Genomic DNA, 24,100 nt, shown 5'->3' with positions numbered 1-24,100 from the left:
TTGAAGATGGGCTATACAACTGAATGTTTATATGCTGATGGGAAGTATTCTACAGAGAAGAAAATTAATACTCAGAAGAGATGGAGAATTCTTAGAGTTGGTCCTTGAGTAGGGGAGAAGAAATGAGATTACACAAGTGGAAGGGTGGACCTGATGTGGACAGTTATGTCCTCATGTTGAAACCTCACAATTGGACTTTACTTCAAAGATAGTGGGTAATTTTACAACCTTTTACACAGTGCAGGAATTTTTTGAGAATTAAAAAATCATTCTAGAAGGTTGCTAACAATGTTTAAATGTCCTGTGTCTGCAAGTAGGATTTCAATTATTTTTATTTATTTTGTTTTTTTGTTTTGAGACAGAGTCTCATTCTGTCATCCTGGGTAGAGTGCAGTGGTGTCATCGTAGCTCACTGCAATGTCAGATTTCTGGGCTCAAGCAGTCCTCTTGCCTCAGCCTCCTGAGTAGCTAGGACTACAGGCATGTATCACCATACCTGGCTAATTTTTTCTGTTTTTAGTAGAGAACAGGGCCTTGCTTTTGCTCAGGCTGGTCTGAAACTCCTGACCTCAAATAATCCTCTCACCTCAGCCTGCAGGAGTGCTAGGATTACAGGTGTTAGCCACTGTACCTGGCCTTATTTTATTATTATTATTTATAATTCAATGGCTTTTAGTATATTCATAGAGTTGCTCAACCATCACCACAACAACCTAATGGGAGTTTGATATGTATTTTAAAAATATGTAGTATTTTTTAATTTTATTTTATTTATTTATTTTTGAGACAGAGTCTTGCTTTGTTGTCTAGGCTAGAGTGAGTGCTGTGGCATCAGTTTAGCTCACAGCAACCTCAAACTCCTGGACTCAAGCAATCCTGCTGCCTCAGCCTCTTGAGTAGCTGGGACTACAAGCATGTGCCACCAAGCCCGGCTAATTTTTTCTACATATATTAGTTGGCCAATTAATTTTTCTTTCTATTTATAGGAGAGACAAGGTCTCACTCTTGCTCAGGCTGGTTTCGAACTCCTGACCTCGAGCAATCCACCTATCTCGGCCTCCCAGAGTGCTAGGATTACAGGCATGAGCCACCGCGCCCAGCCTATGTAGTGGTTTTTTAAAAAAGGGCTTGTCTTATTTTTAGAATTTAGTTTATTTCTAATATTCTTTTAAAAAATATGTTTATTTATTTTTTAAAGACAGGTTCTCACTTTGTTGCCCAGGGTGTAGTGTGGTGGTATGATTGTAGTTCACTGCAGCCTTGAACTTCTGGGCTCAAGTGGTCTTCCTGGCTCAGCCGACTGAATAGCTAGGACTATAGGTGCCTGCCACCACACTCACTAATTTTTAAATTTTTTGTAGGGATGGGGTCTAACTCTGTTGCCGGGCTGGTCTCGAACTACTGGCCTCAGGTGATCCTCCCACTTGAGCCTCCCAGAGTGCTGGGATTATGGGTGTGAGCCACCGTGTTCAGCCATATTTCTTATATTCTTTATTTCTGTAGTTGTCATAAATTTGCCACCAACTTCCTACTCTAAAAAAAAAAAGCTGGAGTGAATAGTTTGTTTAATTTTTCTTAGGTTTTTTATAAATTCAAAGACGTTTCATTCTTTGTTACTTCTTTAGAACAGATTGCCATGTCTGATATAGGGGATGGATATTGGTGCATTAGTTTTCACTGTGATAAATTGTGACATCTTTATTAAATAGTCACTCTTTTCCTGATTCCTTGCTTTGTTTTATAACATTTTGTCATTCTGGTCTCTTATCAATGTCCTGTAACACTGACACAGTCAATTTTGTCTTCCATTACTCCTAATTATTTCCTTATCCTTATTTACCCCTCTTCTTCTTTTCTTCCTTTTCTGTCTCCTTTAGTCCTTGTTATTTCTTTTTTGTCATTTATATTTGCTTGAGATTATCCATTGTGATAGATACCCATTTTTATGGTTGCTTTAGATGTAAGCTTTTCTTTTACTTTTTGCTAATTGCTTTAGCATTTTGTCTGCATTTTTTTTAGGGGGGATAAAATTTACCCATTGTTTTTGCAATGATAAGCATGATTCTCATAGAATTATGGGCTTATTTGTTCAGCAAACATTTATTTATTGCTATGCTATGTCTGTGGGAACATTGTACTAGATACTTGTGTTATAGGGATACCTAAAGCTTTCCAAGAACTCAGTGTATTGGTGGTAGTTAAAAACACAGAAGTGGAGGGTATTTCTGGGAGACAAAATGTGGGCAACAAAAGAGGCATGGAACCCTGGTAGGTAACAGCATATAAAGGACAGAAGGAGAGAACAGAATCCATTGAAGGAGGCTTAGGAAGGACCAGCAAGGATTTGGGACCTTGGAGGAAGTATAACATAGAAGCCATGGAAAGAGTGTGGGATTCAGAGTCATTTTTGAGTTGGAAGGAATCTTTAAAATCAAATACATATTTAAAAAAATTATATACAAAATTTATATACAGCAAAGTCATGTGTAGCTTTATGGGGATACATTCTGAGAAATATGCTGTTAGGGCCAACTTTTTGGATGTGCAGGTTTCCCAGGGTTGAGGCTTTTGGTATCTGCACAGGGTCCTGGGACCAATCTCCCCATAGATACTGAGGGTGACTGTACTGTCATTTGCTCCACAGGTTTAGATCTTAAATCACATTGCTCTTCTAGGGGGCTGAATTTTAGTAGCAACTTTAAAAGTTTTGTTATCTTTCTTCTATTAGGTATACATGTGACATTTTATAAATAATAAATTTTCCTTTATTTAATGAAAGCATATTTGGATACCTACCATGTCCAGATAACATTTGGTAAGAGAAAACCGATTAATATTTAAAAATTTTCACACTGGGCATGGTGGCTCACACCTGTAATTCTAGTACTTTGGGAGGCTGAGGTGGGAGGATCAATTGAGGCCAGGAGTTTGAGACCAGCCTGAGTAAGAGCTACGAAAAATAGAAAAATTAGCCAGGCGTGGTGCCGTGCTTCTGTAGTCTCTGCTATGTGGGAGGCTGAGGCAGGAGGAGTGCTTGAACCCAGAAGTTGGAGGTTGCAGTGAGCTATGATGATGTCACTGCATTTTATCCCAGGCAACAGAGACCCTGTTTCAAAAAATAAATAAATAAATTTAAGAAATTAGAGATAAATTGCGTTGTCTCTGAATACCACTATTGTCTTATTCAAAGATTGTTCATTTGAAGTATATCTATATCCTACATATATAGAACATAACATTCTGTAGGAATATAGAAGTATATATATTCTTGGAGATTATATTTGAAGCATCTTGAAACAATGTTTCAAAGAAAAATTATTGAAAACAGCATTGTTTTCTTCAGAAAATATTCTCATTTGTTAAGAAATAGCTACTGGCCTCAATAACATGAAATTAGTAAAGCAAAATCAATTGAATTATATATTCTTACAGCTAGAACTATTATGCTTTTTAAAATATTGATTTTGAGGCCGGGCGTGGTGGCTCACGCTTGTAATCCTAGCACTCTGGGAGGCTGAGGCGGGCGGATTGCTCAAGGTCAGGAGTTCAAAACCAGCCTGATCGAGACCCTGTCTCTACTATAAAAATAGAAAGAAATTAATTGGCCAACTAATATATATATATAAAATTAGCCAGGCATGGTGGCGCATGCCTGTAGTCCCAGCTACTCGGGAGGCTGAGGCAGTAGGATTGCTTGAGCCCAGGAGTTTGAGGTTGCTGTGAGCTAGGCTGACGCCACGGCACTCACTCTAGCCTGGGCAACAAAGCGAGACTCTGTCTCAAAAAAAAAAAAAAAAAATATTGATTTTGATATGCTATAAAATGTTTTATTACTAGAAAATTTATCCGTTCATGTAAAATTTCCATTAGATTTAGTATTTTATATGGTTTTGAATCTGAAAGTTTAAAATATTTTGCTGGCAGATAGGATTAATAAATACGAGGTAACTCTTACCGGAATTTTCTTCTAATCCCTTCTCAGAATATCTGTAACTGCTGTGAAAATGGGTAACTCTTAGATGAGAGGTATAAGAGGTTTGAAAAGTTATTTCTATCTCTTCTAATTCCTTTAACATTTATATATTCCCTTTTTTATCCTTTCTGTCCACATGGCTTATTTAGCAGTTAAGATATTAAAAATTGGAACTTATTTTATAATATAAAAAACAATGTTGAGTACTTATTTTAAATATTGATAGTGGCAGAGATCCATTTAATGACTAAGTTAAGAAAGTTGGCTGGGCATGGTGGCTCGAACCTATAATCCTAGCACTCTAGGAGGCCGAGGCGGGCGGATTGCTCAAGGTCAGGAGTTCGAAACCAGCCTGAGCAAGAGCGAGACCCTGTCTCTACTAAAAATAGAAAGAAATTAATTGACCAACTAAAAATATACATACAAAAAATTAGCCGGGCATGGTGGCACATGCCTGTAGTCCCAGCTACTCAGGAGGCTGAGGCAGTAGGATCGCTTGAGCCCAGGAGATTGAGGTTGCTGTGAGCTAGGCTGATGCCATGGCACTCACTCTAGCCTGGGCAACAAAGTGAGACTCTGTTTCTAAGAAAATAAAAAAATAAGAAAGTAATTGAGACGTGTGGGAGTGGCCATTAGTTCCTCTAAAGACTGTCACATGGGGGTATATGTGGATGAAATATTAGGTGAACAAAGCCTCGTGCTTCCTACATGGTGGGGATAGCTCATTCTTACCTGATTTAATATGGTGTTACGTGAAGGAACATACTCCTTATTAGCTAGGGTGCAACCACATGCAACTATTTACATATTAATTTGTGTAATAATTGTATGTGAAAATCCTCAGATTGGGGCCGGGCGCGGTGGCTCACGCCTGTAATCCTAGCACTCTGGGAGGCTGAGGTGGGTGGATTGCTCGAGGTCAGGAGTTCGAAACCAGCCTGAGCAAGAGCGAGACCCCGTCTCTACTATAAATAGAAAGAAATTAATTGGCCAACTAATATATATATATATAAATTAGCCGGGCATGGCGGCGCATGCCTGTAGTCCTAGCTACTCGGGAGGCTGAGGCAGAAGGATTACTTGAGCCCAGGAGTTTGAGGTTGCTGTGAGCTAGGCTGATGCCACGGCACTCACTATAGCCTGGGCAACAAGCGAGACTCTGTCTCAAAAAAAAAAAAAACAAAAAAAACCTCAGATTGGAATTGTGGCTTTAGCAGTCTATGTAGTGAGACTGTTGAAGTCATCTAGGCCTTAAGGAGTAAGGGCCTGAGTTAAGATTGTAATAGGAATGAACCAAAAGGGACATATAATAAACATTAGGAAAGATTAAATTACATGAGTCAGAGCTTATAGAACAGTGGTTTTTTTTTTTTTTAAAGGCTGGTCAAGTGGAGCAGTGGGAGTGGAGAAGGAACAAAGGAATCTGTAACTGGTTGTGATCAATTAGTTGTAAACACCACTGCACTTGGACCAACCAGAACATCGGTTCTTTTTTTTTTTTTTTTTTTTTTTTTGAGACAGAGTCTCGCTTTGTTGTCCAGGCTAGAGTGAGTGCCGTGGCGTCAGCCTAGCTCACAGCAACCTCAAACTCCTGGGCTTGAGTGATCCTTCTGCCTCAGCCTCCCGAGTAGCTGGGACTACAGGCATGCGCCACCATGCCCGGCTAATTTTTTATATATATATCAGTTGGCCAATTAATTTCTTTCTATTTATAGTAGAGACGGGGTCTCGCTCAGGCTGGTTTTGAACTCCTGACCTTGAGCAATCCGCCCGCCTCGGCCTCCCAAGAGCTAGGATTACAGGCGTGAGCCACAGCGCCCGGCCAGAACATCGGTTCTTAAACTCAGGTGTGCATTAGAGTCACGGAAAGGTTGTTAAATAGATTGCTAGGTTTTTAGAGTTTCCATTTGAGTAGGTCTGGAGTGGGGCCTGAGAATCTATCTTTATAACAAAGTCCCAGGTGATGCTGGTGCTACTGGTCCAGGGACCATACTTTGAGAATCACTACCATAAAGGTGTGTAGACTCTTCCCCATTCCTTCATTCTCTATGTGTAGTAGCAAGTCAGAGCTAGCAGATGTGAAATAAGCTGTTCTAATTGTTTTTTTTTTTCCCCCTTAGGCCAAGTAATGGTGGTAAGAATAACTCAACGTGTAACATCGAAGTAGTAAACTCAGTGGATATTGAAGAAAGCATTTGGTCCCCTAGGTTTGGATTGAAAGGCAAAATAGATGTTACAGTTGGTGTGAAAATACATCGAGGGTGTAAAACAAAATACAAGATAATGCCATTGGAACTTAAAACTGGGAAAGAATCAAATTCTATTGAACACCGTAGTCAGGTATAAATTTTAATAAGAAAATTGAATAATGTATTTGAAATATAGTCTATTCTCTGCTACTCAGAAGGTTGAGGCAGGAGGATCTCTTGAGCCCAGAAATTCGAGGTTGCAGTGAGCTATAATTGCATCACTGTACCTCCATACTGGGCCACAGAGTGAGATAATGTCTTAGTCAGTCAGACTAAGTAACTTTAGTTAAGGAAGATCTTTATTTTATAATTGGATTTATTTCAAAAGTTAATTTGTAATTTAGTAATTTGGCATTTGGAACACATTTTCCAAAGGAAAAATATATGGAACTGGGATCTCCAAATCAGTTTACAAAAACCTATTTAACTTGTGATATAGTTGAATTATAATACTATTATAGAATTCAATTCATGTCAGATATTTTCCTGGTTTATTAAGTTTCAAAAGCAGAATGTATACCTTTTCCTTCTGTCTCAGTTGCCATGGAAGGACCATTAGTTTTGGATGACTCCGTTCCTTGTCCATAGCCCCAGGGCTCTATCCTGTCATTTATAAGTTCACTTTAATTTTGAAAAGTTTTATTTGGTAGCTGTGCTATTTAGGGACCACAAGTAGAGTGCTTGTAAGAAGACCTCCCCAAAACATGTTTCATATGCTCAGAAGTTAAAGCAGTAGCCATTCATAACATCTTATGTATATAGTTGAATTTAGGAGATCAAACTAAACTATCAAAACTCTGACATGATTATTTCCTTAGGACTAAATGTTTCCAAATTTTACTTTGTTGACATTTGAGGTTATAAATATTTCTATAAATGTCTTTGAACATTGAAGCATGTGGTATTTATTTTCTTTGAAACATTTGCATATTGAGATTTCTTCTTTATTTCTGTTGCATTCGCTGATTCACAAACATCATTATTTTTGATAGGAACGAAAGAGCAAAACTTTTGATTTTTGTAAACCTGCTGTGGACACTTAATGATGAATTTGTAGATATAGTTAATATTTTTATAGCAAATAATACTTGTATCTTCTATAAATTAATCATATTTTAAATGTAGTTTAGAAAAACAGGTTCTAATTATAATTATTAGACTTGTTATTTTAGAATTTTATGATTTAAGGACTGGACTTTTTATTTATTTATTTATTTTGTTTTTTATTTGGGACTGGGCTTTCTTAAATTATTAATATTTGAATCTTGGAGATCTGTTAGAAAACAAATTAGCTCATCTTTAGGTTGTATAGGGCTCCAACTAAATGACATGCTTTTGCTACTAACGTTTTTAATGTGCTAAAGTGACTATTTTTAACTTGTTTTAGATGGTTTCTTTGAAGAACACCATTAAATGTAAGGCAGTTAATGACATCTCATGCTCTCAAAAGACATACTATAGAGTTTGTCTTATTTGTCATAGTAACTATGACATTTATGCATTTAGTCTTCATTAAAGAGGGAAAATAGTATCTAAAGACTGTTAACTTCAAAATGTAAAACATAGCTTGATTAATTTCCTTTTTTAATTTATTGGAAATCTAAACATATTATCTAAGAAAAATTCTCTATTTTTCTTCATTGTCTTAAATAAAACTCAAAAGCATGAATTATGTTTGTTTTGTGGAAATTAAATGACATCAAATTTGCTGTGTTACTTTGCCAATTTGGTTCATGTTTTCGAAATGGAAATAGCATCATTGATCTTTTGATTTTAAAATTATAGTCTGTTCACTGTAAGACAATGTAGGGAAATACAGAAAGTTACAGTTTTGTTTGAGAAAATGTTTGTTGTTTGTGCAGGTTGTTCTGTACACTCTGCTAAGTCAAGAGAGAAGAGCTGATCCAGAGGCTGGCTGGCTTCTCTACCTCAAGACTGGTCAGATGTACCCTGTGCCTGCCAACCATCTAGACAAAAGAGGTTGAGCTGCTTTCTCTCAGTTGTACTTCTCTGCCCCCCACCCCTCTTCAGCTTTTGGCGATATGTATTTATGTTTGGCAGTTTGCCCACTGTACTTGCTAGGTGTAATACAGGTTATAATTTTCAGTTGTATTTTTTAAAAAGAATTTTTATAATATACTTATTATAAAATGTCAAGCTCTATAGTTGAAAACATTTTCAAAGGTTAGTACCTTTGAAAATTTTATTATACAAAAGTTTGTTTTTAACTTTTTGTCTTACATTAGAGCTATTCTAGTTAGCTCTGTTTATCCTTAGCATTCAGCTAATAAAATACCACCTTTACAATACTTACTGGTTATTAGATATGTAGTTTAAAGATCTTACCAAGGGAACAAAAACTCAAAGGAAATATACCAAAACGTTAATAGTAGTTAGTTCTAATATACTGGGAAATATGAATGTTGTTCTCTACTTTTTAAAATTTTCTTAAATTTTAAAGTTTTACTTATATAATGAAAAAGATATATGATATTACATAGGTAAAAAATAAGATATATAATAAATTTTATTTCTTAAAAATACACCCTTTTTTTTTCCCCATAGAATTATTAAAGCTAAGAAACCAGATGGCATTCTTTTTGTTTCACCGTATTAGCAAATCTGCTTCTGGACAGAAAACACAGCTTGCTTCTTTGCCACAAATAATTGAGGAAGAGAAAACGTGTAAATATTGTTCACAAAGGGGCAACTGTGCCCTTTATAGCAGGTAAATACTGTCTGCCAAAAGCATTATTTCAATTTGAGTATGAACTCAATATGATTTAACATTGGTTAAATGTTAAATCTGGTCTGGCATTGATTATTTCATCTTAGATATTTTTCTTTTAGCTTTTCCTTTCTGTGTAGTATTTCTAAAATGAAGGGAACAGAAGAAAAAACACAGTTTATATTTTCTTTTTTATTTCTTTTTTTAGAGACAAGGTCTTGCTCTTGCTCAGGCTGTTCTCGAACTCCTGAGCTCAAATAATCCTCCCACCTCAGCCTTCCAGAGTGCTAGAATTACAGATGTGAGCCACCACATCCAGCCTCCTATTTTCCAAGAAGCTCATTTCCTTAGGAAATAATAGAGTGCTTTTAAAACTTTTTTCCAGGGCCATATGCAGTGGCTTAGGAGTTTGAGACCACCCTGGGCAATATAGACCACTTCTCTGTAAGACATTTTTTAAAAAAAATTAGCTGGTTGTGGTTTGGAGGTTACAATGAGCTATGCTCATGCCACTGCACTCTAGCCTGGGTGACAGAATGAGACTTGTCTCTTATGAAAAAAAAAAAAAACTTTTTCCAAAAGTGGATATTTTAATCTTGCTGTATCTGATTTCTGTGAAGTGAAATAATTTTAGGACTGTGGAATCTGGTTAAGAAAGATATTAATATAGGACACTTTGGGCATCCCAAGTCTGAAAACTGAAAATCCAAAATGTACAAATTTTTGAGCACCAATATGATGCTCAAAAGAAATGCTCATTGGAGCATTTCAGATTTCAGATTTTTGTATTAGGGATTCTCAACCACTATGCTGCAAATAGACCAAAGTCTGAAACATTTCTAGTCCCAAGCATTTCAGATAAGGGATATTCAACCTGTATAGGCATTTTGAATTTGATTTTTCTTAAATGATATTTCAAGACATCGTTCATTTCTTAGTTGGTATTTTTTTTTTTTTTTTTTTTTTGAGACAGAGTCTCGCTTGTTGCCCAGGCTAGAGTGAGTGCCGTGGCATCAGCCTAGCTCACAGCAACCTCAAACTCCTGGGCTCAAGTAATCCTTCTGCCTCAGCCTCCCGAGTAGCTGGGACTACAGGCATGCACCACCATGCCCAGCTAATTTTTTTTTATATATATATATATATATATATTAGTTGGCCAATTAATTTCTTTCTATTTATAGTAGAGATGGGGTCTTGCTCTTGCTCAGGCTGGTTTCAAACTCCTGACCTTGAGCAATCTGCCCGCCTCAGCCTCCCAGAGTGCTAGGATTACAGGTTTGAGCCACCGCGCCCGGCCTCTTAGTTGGTATTTTAATTTCAGGCCTTCTGTAGTTAGATACAGGGAAATTTGTTTTTCCAGATAGACACTTTGATATGACCCAACGAATGAGCCTGTCCTATTTATGTGTGGCTATTTTTTACAAATGGAAATTTTATTGTCATATGAATAACTGTATATACCTTCATAGGCCAGTGAAAGTTCTGAAGGGCACAAAAAGTTAGATGTACATACAATCTAGGAAACAAGGTCAAATCTGAGCCAAAGTTCTAATTTGTTCTGAAAATTCATATAAAGTCCTTTTTTTTTTTTTTTTTGGTGAAATGGAGTCTCATTCTGTTACCTGGGCTAGATTGCAGTGGCATCATCATAGCTCACTGTAGCCTGAAACTCCTCAAGTGATCCTCCTGCTTCAGCCTTCTGTGTAGCTAGGACTATAGGCATGTACCATTATGCCTGGCTAATTTTTCTATTTTTTGTAGAGACATTGTCTTGTTATGTTGCTCAGGCTGGTCTTGAACTCCTGGCTTCAAGCAGTCTCCCACTTTAGTCTCCCAAAGTTCTGGGATTATCAGCATAAGCCAGCACACCTATCCCACATAAAGTACTTTTAAAGTATTCTTTCAAAGGATCTCTTAATTGCAGAGGACTGTGAACCATGTCTTGGCTTGTAGCACATTTCTTTGAAATCTTATGTTTTATTTTCATTGCTTTCTATGCTCTTCTATAACATGTTTGTTTCTACATTAAAATGTTTTAACTTAGTATTAACCAAAATCTAAATGATTTTCCTTGTTTTTATGTTTTTTTCCTTATGTCACATAGCTAGGTGTATTAATTTTTGTGATTTTGAGAAATACTGTTATACAAAAAGCCAAAACTTGCAGCATATGGAATGAATACCAGAGTATACTAAACCAAATTTAAATTTGTTAGGGGCTAGTCATTGAAGGCAAAATAATGCAGTATTGAGTTTCTTACACATTTTGTTTTGTAAAAAACTATATGGCTTGTAAAATATTGAAATGATATTTAAGGAAAAATAGATGCTGTAGTTGTGCATTATGATGATCATATATGTGTGCTTATTTTAGAAATACCTCATTTTATAGCCAGCTAGTGAAATGGTTTATAAACATTTAACTTGGAACTTTATATTTAGAGCAGTTGAACAACATGCGGATGACAGTTCAGTCCCAATTGTCATGCTGCCCAAAATAGAAGAAGAAATCCAGCATCTGAAGCTTACACACTTAGAGTATTTCAGGCTTTGGTGTCTAATGTTAACTCTGGAGTCACAGTCAAAGGATAACAGAAAAAATCACCAAAATATCTGGTTAATGCCTGCTTCAAAAATGTAAGTGGCCCATTTAATACAGTAAAATTTCAGTATTTTGGATTAACTAGTGTGATGGAATTTGGAATGCTACAAATAGAGGTTATATAGCTTGTTAAAGATTTGTGATTTCATTTATTCATGACAACTCCAGATGGTTGTCAATGAATTGTTTCCAAGTAGAACACCATTTCTATGAATGCCATGTGCTACAATCATTGTTAGTTATATATATTTTTTATAAGTTAAATATGCCTTAAGAAGTCTTATTTTAAAAATGATTAGTAAATCTTTATTAGACAGTAATAACATTATAAAACTTGAGTAAATTGTTACATATTGGTAGAATGCAGATTAATGATGTTTTGCTTAATTTTTTAAATAGTATTTTAAAAAATGAATTTTAATACAGAAAACAAAGACAGTATGTTGCAAATTTATCGTTCAGAGGGCTATCTGTATCTGAGGAAATTATCATGTTAACACTTTGAGAGCTGAAATGTTACAGCTTATACACCAAAATTAAAAAATGAAAATTAAGTTAAAAATGAAATGGTTACCAAGGTAATGCAGGTCAGGGGATCAAAGGTGAAGGGTCACACATTATTAAAAAGAAATCCAAAAGGATGGAAGGATGGCTGCATCATGATCTATCATCAACATTCCAATGTAAACTTGAACATTTCGGCAGACGTTCAAGCAGCTTTTTCAGTAAAAAGATGTTTACATGACTACTATGCTGTTCTCGTGATTATCTTCTGGCTTGTTTTCAGCAGCCATTTCCCCTCTGAGGGCCACATTCTCCTCCTCCTCATGACCGAGATTCTGAGTGCACCAATATTAGTATTTTAAAAGTTTATATTTTCAGTAAGTTTTTGATGGAGATTCAAATTTTCTAAAGGTCAATCTCATTGTCTTTGTAGAACCTTTTTTTTTTTTTTAGATAGAGTCTTACTCTGTTGCCCCAGATAGAGTACAGAGGTGTCATCATAGCATGTTGCAACCTCAAAATCCTGGGTTCATGTGATCCCCCTCCCTCAGCCTTCTGAATAGCTGGGACTATAAACACTCCCTAGGATGCCTGGTTAATTTTTATGTTTTCAGTAGAGACAGGGTCTTGCTCTTGCTCAGACTGCTCTTGAACTCTTGATCTCAAGCAATCTTCCCACCTTGGCCTCCCAGAGTGCTAGGATTACAGGTGTGAGCCACCTCACCTGATCTTATTTTTTCACATCACATTTAGGAGAACGTTATTATGATTTGTCTTTTGTAATGTTATGTGTGTCAGCCCAAGAGGTGGGGAATCGTTCAAGGATCAAAGTGCCAATAAAACACCTTGTTCAGAGATGGCAGCTTGTGGTACAAGTAGGAGAGTATTCCCTACTACTTTTCTGTAAGTCTATTATGGAGAGATTAGTTAAAAATTTATAGGGAGAATGTTTATTTAGCATTTTGAACACTTCACTGTAGATTGTGGAAAATGTGAAAATGGCAGACTCACTATTAGCATTAGTTTTTAGGGATCGGATGGACAATTGTATGAAAATACAAATACAGAATACTTACATATGTGATGTAAATGGAAGTTTTCTCTCTTTGTCCTTCTTCATAGGGAGGAGAATGGCAACTGCATTGGAAACCTGATTAGAACAAAACATGTAAAGACAGTTGGTGATGGACAGTATTTACATAATTTCCTACGTAAAAATGGTACCATACCTGTCACAAATCTAATGGCAGGTGACAGAATTATTTTAAGTGGAGAAGAGAGAACACTGTTTGCTTTGTCCCGGGGATATGTGAAGGAGATTAACATGACAACAGTAACCTGTTTATTAGACAGGTAATGAAACATTACTTTTTTTGGTAATAGCTTTATTGACACATAGTTCACATAACATACAGTTAATCCATTTAAAGGGTACAATTCAGTGGTTTTTAGTATATACACAGAGTTGTGCAGCTATTACCACAATCAATTTTAGAGTGTTTTCATCACCCTAAAAAGAAACCTTATATCCCTTAATAGTCACTTCTCATTTCTTTCCAACTCCCCCAGCCAAAGGTAACCACTAATTTACTTTTTGTTTCTATAGATTTGCCTATTGTGAACATTTTTTTTTTTTTTTTGAGACAGAGTCTCGCTTTGTTGCCCAGGCTAGAGTGAGTGCCGTGGCGTCAGCCTAGCTCACAGCAACCTCAAACTCCTGGGCTCGAGTGATCCTTCTGCCTCAGCCTCCCGGGTAGCTGGGACTACAGGCATGCGCCACCATGCCCGGCTAATTTTTTATATATATATCAGTTGGCCAATTAATTTCTTTCTATTTATAGTAGAGACGGGGTCTCGCTCTTGCTCAGGCTGGTTTTGAACTCCTGACCTTGAGCAATCCGCCCGCCTCGGCCTCCCAAGAGCTAGGATTACAGGCGTGAGCCACAGCGCCCGGCCTATTGTGAACATTTTGTATAAATGGAATCATATAATATGTGGTCTTTGGGGATTCATTTTGTTTACTTAGCATTCTGTTTTTGAGGTTCATTTTCATGTCATAGCACATATCAGTACTTTATTCCTTTTTTTTAATATTGAGGTAAAATTCACATAACATAAAATTGACCATTAATCATTTTTTTTTTTTTTTTTTTTTTTGAGACAGAGTCTCGCTTTCTTGCCTAGGCTAGAGTGAGTGCCGTGGCATCAGCCTAGCTCACAGCAACCTCAAACTCCTGGGCTCAAGCGATCCTCCTGCCTCAGCCTCCCGAGTAGCTGGGACTACAGGCACGAGCCACCATGCCTGGCTGATTTTTTTTATATTATATATATTAGTTGGCCAATTAATTTCTTTCTATTTTTATGGTAGAGACGGGGTCTCGCTCAGGCTGGTTTTGAACTCCTGACCTTGAGCAATCCGCCCGCCTCGGCCTCCCAGAGTGCTAGGATTACAGGCGTGAGCCACCGCGCCCGGCCCCATTAATCATTTTAATGTGTATAATTCAGTGGCATTTAATACACAGTGGCATCAATTTAAACACTTAGATTGAAAAAATATGTACCTCATTTCTTTTTATGGCTGATGATTATACACTATTTGTATAGATGGACCACATTTTGCTCATCCATCACTAGCTGATGGACATTTGAGTTGTTTCCACTTTTTTGCTGTTATGAATATGTTGCTATGACCATTCACATACAAATTTTTGTGTGGACCTATTTTCATTTTCCTTTGTAGTTACGTAGGTGTGGAATAGCGAGGTCATTTGCTAATTTTGTGTTTAACACTTTGAGGAACTACCCAACTGCTAAACTTTTGTTTATTAATAGTACATTAGTACATAGTTCCATACTACTATGTGGCCATAATCTTATGTAATTCTCACAACCACATGTATAGGAGGCAGCATACTACCCTGTGTTGGCTATAAGGCTTATTTCTCCTTAGCACTCTGGGCACTCATTATTTTGTTTCCTATTAAAAAACAAAATGTTTATTTCCATTTATATTAGAATAGTTGATATGAAAATCTGTGGCAGAGACCAATATCCATATTCACTAATATCCATATTGTTCTTCTTTCACATTCAGCTAGGCTGTATTGGCCGGCCTTCCTTGCAGGCATGCCTCACCATTTTTTAATGGATGGAAGTTAGCAATTGAGACTTAGTGACCATAGTGGTGAGTCTGAGTAACCATAATGTCTAGGCTTGTTCCCTACCAACTAGTAATTCTAGTTGAGTCATAACCAACTCTAGTCTGGGTCTCATGATATAGGATTATGAGACACAACATTCCTGTCATCTATTAGGATTCCCTGCGGTCCCTTGCAGTTTTTATTTAGTGCCTAGCATGTATTAGGTACTTTACAAATCCTTGAGGAATTTATGATCTTGTGGGTAGACACTTACACATATTTTCAGTCTAATATGATGTGTTCAAATTGATTGGAACGCAAAGGAGAGGTATTTAACCCAATTTTAGGAAGCTCAGGGAAGGCTTTTTCAATGCCAATTCTGGATCTTCATTCTATGGATTAGTAAATCAGCTTTGTGAAGCAGTGTGAGATGAATGTGCCAGACCAAGTGAGCATGTTGTGCAAAGGCATGATGGCATGATATAATACGGAGCATTCATGAAAGTGCAGGTAATTAAGTATTTCTGGAATGTAAAATACAAGGATGGGATGATTGGAGAGGTCAGTTTATAGAAGGTCTTACATACCATGTTAAGAAGTTTTGATTTTATTTATTCAGATGTACTGAAGGGTTTTAAACAGGAATGTTTGCATTTTTTCTGTGGATACCTTATGAAGAATTGAATTAATTAATGGAGGCAAAGCTGAAAGCCAAGAAAAGAAAGCTGTTGTAGTGGCCCAGGACAGAGGCAATGAAGGCAAGGTAGTGTTGGCAGAGAGGACAGAATGACTTTGATAAGTATTTAGAAAGTCACATTAGCTGGTAATTGGATACTGATTGGATGTGTGGGTTGGGAAGAAGGTGAGAGAGAGAGAAGGATCAAGTCAGCAGTGTAGATCCTGAAACTTAGATGAGGAACCACGTAGGGAAGGAGTCGTGAGGTCAGGCCTGAAGATGTAGATTTGGGATTTGGAGCCACATGAGGGCCTGGGACCATAGGGGAAAGTGAGAACGAGCAGTATGGTGGATCAGGGGAGGGACTAGGGAACACTAGGGCTTAAGGGGCAGATAGAGGAGTGGGAGAAGGCAGTAGGAAAGAGACCTGTACTTCAGTCTGGAGGAGGGAGTAAGGAAGGAGCCTTGTGCTCAGGTTCCTTCTTGGGACTGGTGAGCCCATGTTAGACTCCAAGGTCAAGTGAATTTTCAGCAAATGTTGTGGGTTCCTGATTATTAATTGCCTTGATTTTGGTGCCTTGTATTCTACCCTTCCCCCTTTCCTCACCAATCCAGGGCCTCATGCTTTGTCTTCGATTGGCAAGTGTGACTGAGAGGCTGGTAGCCATTTTAATAAGCTATTCTGGGTCATTTACTCTTTTAGCAGATAGCAGTAAGTTTCTCATACAGACTATGAGATGTGAAAAGCATTCATGTGTATTTGTTTTGCTGTTACAGGAACTTGTCGATACTCCCAGAATCAACTTTACTCAGATTAGACCAGGAAGAGAAAAATTGTGATATAGATACACCATTAGGAAATCTTTCTAAATTAATGGAAAACACAGATGTCAGGTTTGTAACAATGAATGAATCTGAATTTCACCCTGCTTTTTAAAGGAATATTACTAAAAGTATTTTTTTTCTTTTCAGCAAAAAACTTCGAGATTTAATCATTGACTTTCGTGAACCTCAGTTTATATTCTACCTCAGTTCTGTTCTTCCACATGATGCAAAGGATACAGTTGCCTGCATTCTAAAGGGTATGCTGGGCCGGGCGCGGTGGCTCACGCCTGTAATCCTAGCCCTCTGGGAGGCCGAGGTGGGCGGATTGCTCGAGGTCAGGAGTTCAAAACTAGCCTGAGCAAGAGCGAGACTCCATCTCTACTATAAAAATAGAAATTAATTGTCCAACTAATACATATATATATATATATGGAAAAAATTAGCCGAGCATGGTGGCCCATGCTACTTGGGAGGCTGAGGCAGTAGGATTGCTAGAGCCCAGGAGATTGTGGTTGCTGTGAGCTAGGCTGACACCACGGTACTCACTCTAGCCTGGGCAACAAAGTGAGACTCTGTCTCAAAAATAAATAAATAAAAAATAAAGGGTACGCTGTAGTCAGCATGTCAGCTTTGATGACTTTTTCTTGGTTCTATTTAATTTAAACTATACTGTAGTCTAATATCTTAATAATTGATTAGACTTTGTAATTATAATGTTCAGACCGAGACTCTTTAGAAGTAGTTTATATATTATATATTCTTTAATGTCACTATTGACATTTTTTTTTTACTTTGAAAAGATGTATTAAAGAACAGACTGTAGGCCGGGCGCTGTGGCTCACGCCTGTAATCCTAGCTCTTGGGAGGCCGAGGCGGGCGGATTGCTCAAGGTCAGGAGTTCAAAACCAGCCTGAGCAAGAGCGAGACTCAGTCTCTACTATAAATAGAAAGAAATTAATTGGCCAACTGATATATATATAAAAAAAAATTAGCCGGGCATGGTGGCACATGCCTGTAGTCCCAGCTACATGGGAGGCTGAGGCAGGAGGATTGCTTGAGCCCAGGAGTTTGAGGTTGCTGTGAGCCAGGCTTACGCCACGGCACTCACTCTAGCCTGGGTAACAAAGTGAGACTCTGTCTCAAAAAAAAAAAAAAAAAAAAGAACAGACTGAGATAGAGACTGCTTTTCTCATAAAACAGTTGATTTGTTCATTGAAATTCTTTTTCCTGTTATTTTTTAATTTAAATGTAGGTTTGAATAAGCCTCAGAGGCAAGCAATGAAAAAGGTACTTCTTTCAAAAGATTACACACTCATCGTGGGTATGCCTGGGACAGGAAAAACAACTACAATATGTACTCTCGTAAGGTTATTATTCTTTTGCTTAGAAACTAAATATTTATTAATACATCAGCTTCTCTGAAATATTTACATTAGTTCAGAGGATGTGATGTTTGACATCAAAAGGGCTAAATTTTAATTCGAAATGTCTTATTTTAACTGAACTTCATAGAGTGCCTTAAGAGTTAGTAAAGCTAAATCATAAATAGTTGTCATGTTATAGATTTCTTGCAATCAGATTTTTCTAAGGTCTCTTTCTGTAAGTGATATGTGATATATATAACTGTATGTTTTCCTTTCCCTTTAAAAATGATAAATTATAGGCAGGCGCGGTGGCTCACGCCTGTAATCCTAGCTCTCTAGAGGCCGAGGCAGGTGGATTGCTTGAGGTCAGGAGTTCGAAACCAGCCTCAGCAAGAACAAGACCCCGTCTCTACCATAAATAGAAAGAAATTAATCGGCCAACTGATATATATGAAAAAATTAGCCGGGCGTGGTGGCACATGCCTGTAGTCCCAGCTACTTGGGAGGCTGAGGCAGGAGGATCACTTGAGCCCAGGAGTTTGAGGTTGTTGTGAGCTAAGCTGACGCCACGGCACTCACTCTAGCCTGGGCAACAAAGCGAGACTGTCTCAAAAAAAATAAAAACAAATGATACATTATTTAGAGATGGTTGACATAGATTTTTCTTGGATTTTTTTTTTTTTTAATGTCAGTAAATTTTTTTTTGAGACAGAGTCTTGCTCTGTCACCTAGGTTAGAGTGCCATGGCATTGTCACAGCTCACAGCAACCTCCAGTTCATGGGCTCAAGGGGTCCTCCCGCCTAAGCCTCCCAGAGTGCTAGGATTACAGGCATCAGCCACCATGCCTGGCCTCGTGTTAGTAAATTTCTAAGCAGTCTTAGAATAATCATAATGATGATGACAGCAAATACTTATTGACACTGTGTGCCAGACATTATTAAAAATTGATAAGTATTCAATTTTATTATCATTTATAATGTATTATAAACAATAATAATACCATATAATTTTTGTAGTGTAGTTTGGCTTTATAATTTTTTTTAAAGTTACTTGGCTCAGCTCTTAGGTATGTTTCCTGTTAAGTTTTCTAATTCTGTTTGGAAAATATAAGCATGTTAAAAATTACCTGGAATTAAAAGTAATGCTGTCTTTCTTTATCCGTTATTAGGTAAGAATCCTCTATGCCTGTGGTTTCAGTGTTTTGTTGACGAGCTATACACACTCTGCTGTTGACAATATTCTTTTGAAGTTAGCTAAGTTTAAAATAGGATTTTTGCGTTTGGGTCAGACTCAGAAGGTTCATCCAGATATCCAGAAATTTACGGAGGAGGAAATTTGCAGATCAAAGTCCATTAAATCCTTAGCTCTTCTAGAAGAACTCTATGATAGTCAAGTAAGTACAATTATTTTATAATAATATTGACAGTAATTTCTATAGCCAGAATGAGAGCAGAAATAATACCCTGGGAAATTTATTCATATTGACCATGTCTGTATCTGGTTTATATATGCCATAGGGCCAGTTTATTAATTTATAGTTTGCTATTTCCTTCTGACTGAAATGAGCTTTTTTGTTTATTATTCAGGGCTCCCTTCTTCTAGTTTGAGATATCCTAGAAAATACTAATAATCAGGATATTTTAGTGAATTTGAATCAGAAACAATAGTACTTAATAGTCTTATGATAAGTATTCTAGGCTTTTATATAGAATCGAATTCTTATTTTTGTTTAATGTCTATTTTTATTGGAAATCTTAAATGATTTTTTTTTTTTTGAAACAGAGTCTCACTCTGTTGCCCAGGCTAGAGTGAGTGCTGTGGCGTCAGCCTAGCTCACGGCAACCTCAAACTCCTGAGCTCAAGCAATCCTGCTGCCTCAGCCTCCCAAGTAGCTAGGACTACAGGCATGTGCCACCATCCCCGGCTATTTTTATATATATATGTTGGCCAATGAATTTCTTTCTATTTATAGTAGAGACGGGGTCTCACTCTTGCTCAGGCTGGTTTCGAACTCCTGACCTTGAGCAATCTGCCCGCCTTGGCCCCCAGAGTGCTAGGATTACAGGCGTGAGCCACCACTCCCGGCCTTAAATGATTTTATTTTTTATTTAAAGAGATGGAGTCTATGTTGTCCAGGCTGGCCTTGAACTCCCAGGCTCAAGTGATTCTCTTGCCTCATCCTCCCACGTAGCTAGGACTACAAGCGTGTGCCACAGTGCCTAGCTTAACTGATGCTTTTGTCTTTAAACATTTGCCAAAAATTTAAATTAGATTTAATAGGCTTTTCCTCCGAATCCTTTGTCTAATACTAATATGTTTTGGTCTAACATCTATACCTATTGTTGATAAATTTTGAAATGGCCAAGAGATAAGTCTGGTTGTCTGTTTAAATTAAACTTTTTATTTTGAGATAATGGTAGATTTCACATGCTGTTGTAAGAAGTAATAGCCAGATCCTGTGTACCCTTAACCAGTGGTAACATCTTGTAAGTCTGTAGAACAAATATCACAGCCAGGATATTGACATTGATACAATGTTCTATTACCACAAGGTCCTTCATGTTGCACTTTTATATTTGTACCCACTTCTCTCCTGCCCTGCTCACTCCTTTATCCCTGGCAACCACTAATTTGTTCTCCATTTCTATAATTTTATCATTCAAAAATGCTATAGAAATGGAGTCATACAGTATGTAACCTTTTGGGATTGGCATTTTTCATTCAGGCTAATTCCCTGGAGATTCACCCAGATTGTTGTATGTATTAATGGTTCTTTTTTCTTTATTTTGCCCCCCATGTTCAACCAATGTTCTTTTTTATTGCTGAGTATTGTTCCATCGTATGGATGTACTACAGTGTGTTTAACCATTCATTCACCCATTAAAAATCTGGTTTATTCCCAGTATTTATTTATTTTTCAGCCCCTCCCTTTTTCCATCCCTCCCTCCCCAGAGGCTGTGGCAGGAGGATCACTTGAACCAACGAGTTCTAGTCCAGCTTGGGCAACATAGTAAGATCTCATCTCTAAAAAAAATATACAAAATCAATTGGGCATATTTGTGTGGTGCTGAAATGCTCAACAAAATACTAGTAAGCTAAATTCAGCAATATATTAAAAGGATTATATACCATAACCAAGTGGGATTTAATCCCATAGGCCAAGGACCATTTAACCTATGAAAATCAATCTAATACTACATCATTTTGCTTTCAACATACCTATATCATTATATTTGAAGGGAGTTCCTTGTAGATGGCATATAGCTGGATATTTTAATTTCTGTTCTCTGTTCTTTATTTCTCTGTTTTCTATTTCCTGCCTTCCTATGGATTGTGTGGACATTTTTTAGAATTCCATTTTAATTTATCTGTTTTTGAGTGTATCTCTTTAAGCAGCATTTTTGCTGGTTGCTCTGTAGCTCTGGGTATTATATTACATATACATAACAATGTACTGGTGTCATCATTTTGCCAGTTCAAGTAAGGAAGCTTACCTCCATTAATGCCCCTTTACCCTCCCTTGTTTATAATTGTCTTAAATTGGTTTAACTTTAGAACTACATCATACAGTGTTATAATTTTTGCTTCAACCATCAAACATAATTTTCAGAAGGAAACCCTATTGTATTATTCTGTATGTTTGTTTATCGGGTTCCTTTTTCCCTCCTGATGTTCCAAATTTCCTTGTTTTATCATTTCCTTGTTTAATAAAAATAATATAGATCAAACTACTTTTTCTTTTCTTTTTTTTTTTTTTTGAGACAAGGTCTCGCTCTTTTGCTGTAGTGCAATAGTGTGATTGTAGCTCACTGTAAGTAACCTCAAACTCCTGGGCTCAGGCAATTCTCCTACTTCAGCCTCCCCAGTAGCTGGGACTACAAGCACATACTACCACACATGTTTAATTATTTTGTAGAGATAGGACCTCTCTGTGTTGCCTAGGCTGGTCTTGAACCTGGTATTAACTGAGCCTCCCACCTCTGCCTTCCAACCTGAGTACCAATTCTTTTAGAGTGGAAGGTCAGGTGACAACAAACTCTCTTCGTTTTCCTTCAGTGTGAAAAGTCTTGAGTTTTCTCTTCATTCCTGAAGGATAGTTTTACTAAGTATGGGATTCTGGGTTAACGGTTCTTGAAAAATGTTCTGCTGCTTCCTTCTGGCTACCGTGGTTTCTAAAGACAAATGCGCTGTCACTCAGATTCATAAGTTTTTTCCTAATTGCAAAGTATTGTTTTCTTTGGCTGCTTTCAAGATTTTTTTCCTTTCGTTTTTAGAATTTTAATTATTATGTATTTGGTAGTAGATGTTTTTGGTTTTTTCTATTTGGGGTTCTCTCAGCTTATCCTATGTATAAATTTAATGTCTCTTGCTAACTGTGGGGCATCTTTAGCTGTTATTTCTTTTTCTTTCTTTCTTTGTAATGCCTGCAGTCCCAGCTACTTGGGAAGCTGAGGCAGGAGGATCGCTTGAGCATAGGAAGTTGAGGTTGTAGTGAGCTAGGACAACTGTACTTTAGCCTGGGTGGCAGAGAGACCCCACCTCAAAAATAATGATAATGTTGGAGGATTCCTGATGCTAGGGAACAAAAAACTGTCTTTGATTTTTTTTTTTTTTTTTTTGAGACAGTCTCGCAATGTTGTCCAGGCTAGAGTGAGTGCTGTGGCACATCAGCCTAGCTCACAGCAACCTCAAACTCCTGGGTTTAAGCGATCCTACTACCTCAGCCTCCCAGGTAGCTGGGACTACAGGCATGCGCCACCATACCCGGCTAATTTTTTCTATATATATTAGTTGGCCAATTAATTTCTTTCTATTTATAGTAGAGACGGGGTCTCGCTCTTGCTCAGGCTAGTTTCGAACTCCTGACCTTGAGCAATCCGCCTGCCTTGGCCACCCAGAGTGCTAGGATTACAGGCATGAGCCACCTCGCCTGGCCTGCCTTTGATTTTTTAATTTCAAAACTTGGAAACACAAAACTGCATTTCATTTACATACTAAATAACTCATCTGTTTTCTCTTTTTTTAGCTTATAGTTGCAACAACATGTATGGGAATAAACCATCCAATATTTTCCCGTAAAACTTTCGATTTTTGTATTGTGGATGAAGCCTCTCAAATTAGCCAACCCATCTGCCTGGGGCCACTTTTTTTTTCACGGAGATTCGTGTTGGTGGGGGACCATCAGCAGCTTCCTCCTCTGGTGCTAAACAGAGAAGCAAGGTGGGTGGATATTTAGTTTTCATTTTCAACTGGATTCTTTTTAAGGGACAGTTTTAATCGTTAAGCCTCAATTTGATTTGTTGACAGAGCTCTTGGCATGAGTGAAAGCTTATTCAAGAGGCTGGAGCAGAATAAGAATGCTGTTGTACAATTAACTGTACAGTACAGAATGAACAGGTATTTGTAACAGGGTTAGGTATGAGTGGTCTTCATGTTTGTTTTCATCTATAAAAACTAAAATTATTTTTTGTAATTCCCTTAGTAAAATTATGTCCTTAAGTAATAAGCTGACCTATGAGGGAAAGCTGGAATGTGGATCAGAGAAAGTGGCCAATGCAGTGATACACCTACCTAACTTTAAAGATGTTAAGCTGGAACTGGAATTTTATGCAGATTATTCTCATAATCCTTGGCTGATTGGAGTATTTGAGCCAAACAATCCTGTTTGTTTTCTTAATACTGAAAAGGTAAAAAAAATTTTTTTCTTTAGTTTTCTCCTTTTGACATATTGTTTACATTTCTCAGTTTGCGTTACTGTTTGTTCTCTTAAGGCTTATCAGTTAAAAGGCCAACCTAGTGACCTTCTCATACTGCAACACAAAAGAGTCTTCTTTCTATAGGCCTAATATCTTTTGGAGGGAGAGGTTTATTCTGGGGGTTGGTAGATGTCAAAATTACCATTCAAAGAAGGAAGGCCACAAAGTCAACTCGAGGGTGTAACTGTATTTCCTGGAAAAGAAATTGGCACTGATACTACCAAACGGCTGGATTTACATGTGGCCAGAAGATATAATAAATTAATAACCTTTTAAAGACTTT

General features: G+C 37.4%; 1 protein-coding gene across 1 annotated transcript in view; it reads left to right on the top strand.

The window, feature by feature from the left end:
- DNA2 (DNA replication helicase/nuclease 2) overlaps window positions 1-24,100 on the top strand; it is a 50,266-nt gene that overhangs the window by 18,538 nt on the left and 7,628 nt on the right. The window contains exons 6-17 of the mRNA XM_012762679.3: window positions 6,094-6,313; window positions 8,085-8,202; window positions 8,788-8,950; window positions 11,392-11,586; window positions 13,178-13,408; window positions 16,649-16,765; window positions 16,844-16,953; window positions 17,949-18,058; window positions 19,230-19,454; window positions 23,088-23,281; window positions 23,369-23,458; window positions 23,544-23,748. Of these exons, the coding sequence (XP_012618133.1) occupies window positions 6,094-6,313; window positions 8,085-8,202; window positions 8,788-8,950; window positions 11,392-11,586; window positions 13,178-13,408; window positions 16,649-16,765; window positions 16,844-16,953; window positions 17,949-18,058; window positions 19,230-19,454; window positions 23,088-23,281; window positions 23,369-23,458; window positions 23,544-23,748 (1,978 nt within the window). The remainder of the gene's footprint in view (window positions 1-6,093; window positions 6,314-8,084; window positions 8,203-8,787; window positions 8,951-11,391; window positions 11,587-13,177; window positions 13,409-16,648; window positions 16,766-16,843; window positions 16,954-17,948; window positions 18,059-19,229; window positions 19,455-23,087; window positions 23,282-23,368; window positions 23,459-23,543; window positions 23,749-24,100) is intronic.

The sequence above is a fragment of the Microcebus murinus genome, chromosome 14 (assembly GCF_040939455.1).
Source record: "Microcebus murinus isolate Inina chromosome 14, M.murinus_Inina_mat1.0, whole genome shotgun sequence".
NCBI classification, from domain to species: Eukaryota; Metazoa; Chordata; class Mammalia; order Primates; family Cheirogaleidae; genus Microcebus; species Microcebus murinus.
Note: the sequence above shows the minus strand (reverse complement) of the source record. Positions and strands in the feature narration are given on the sequence as shown.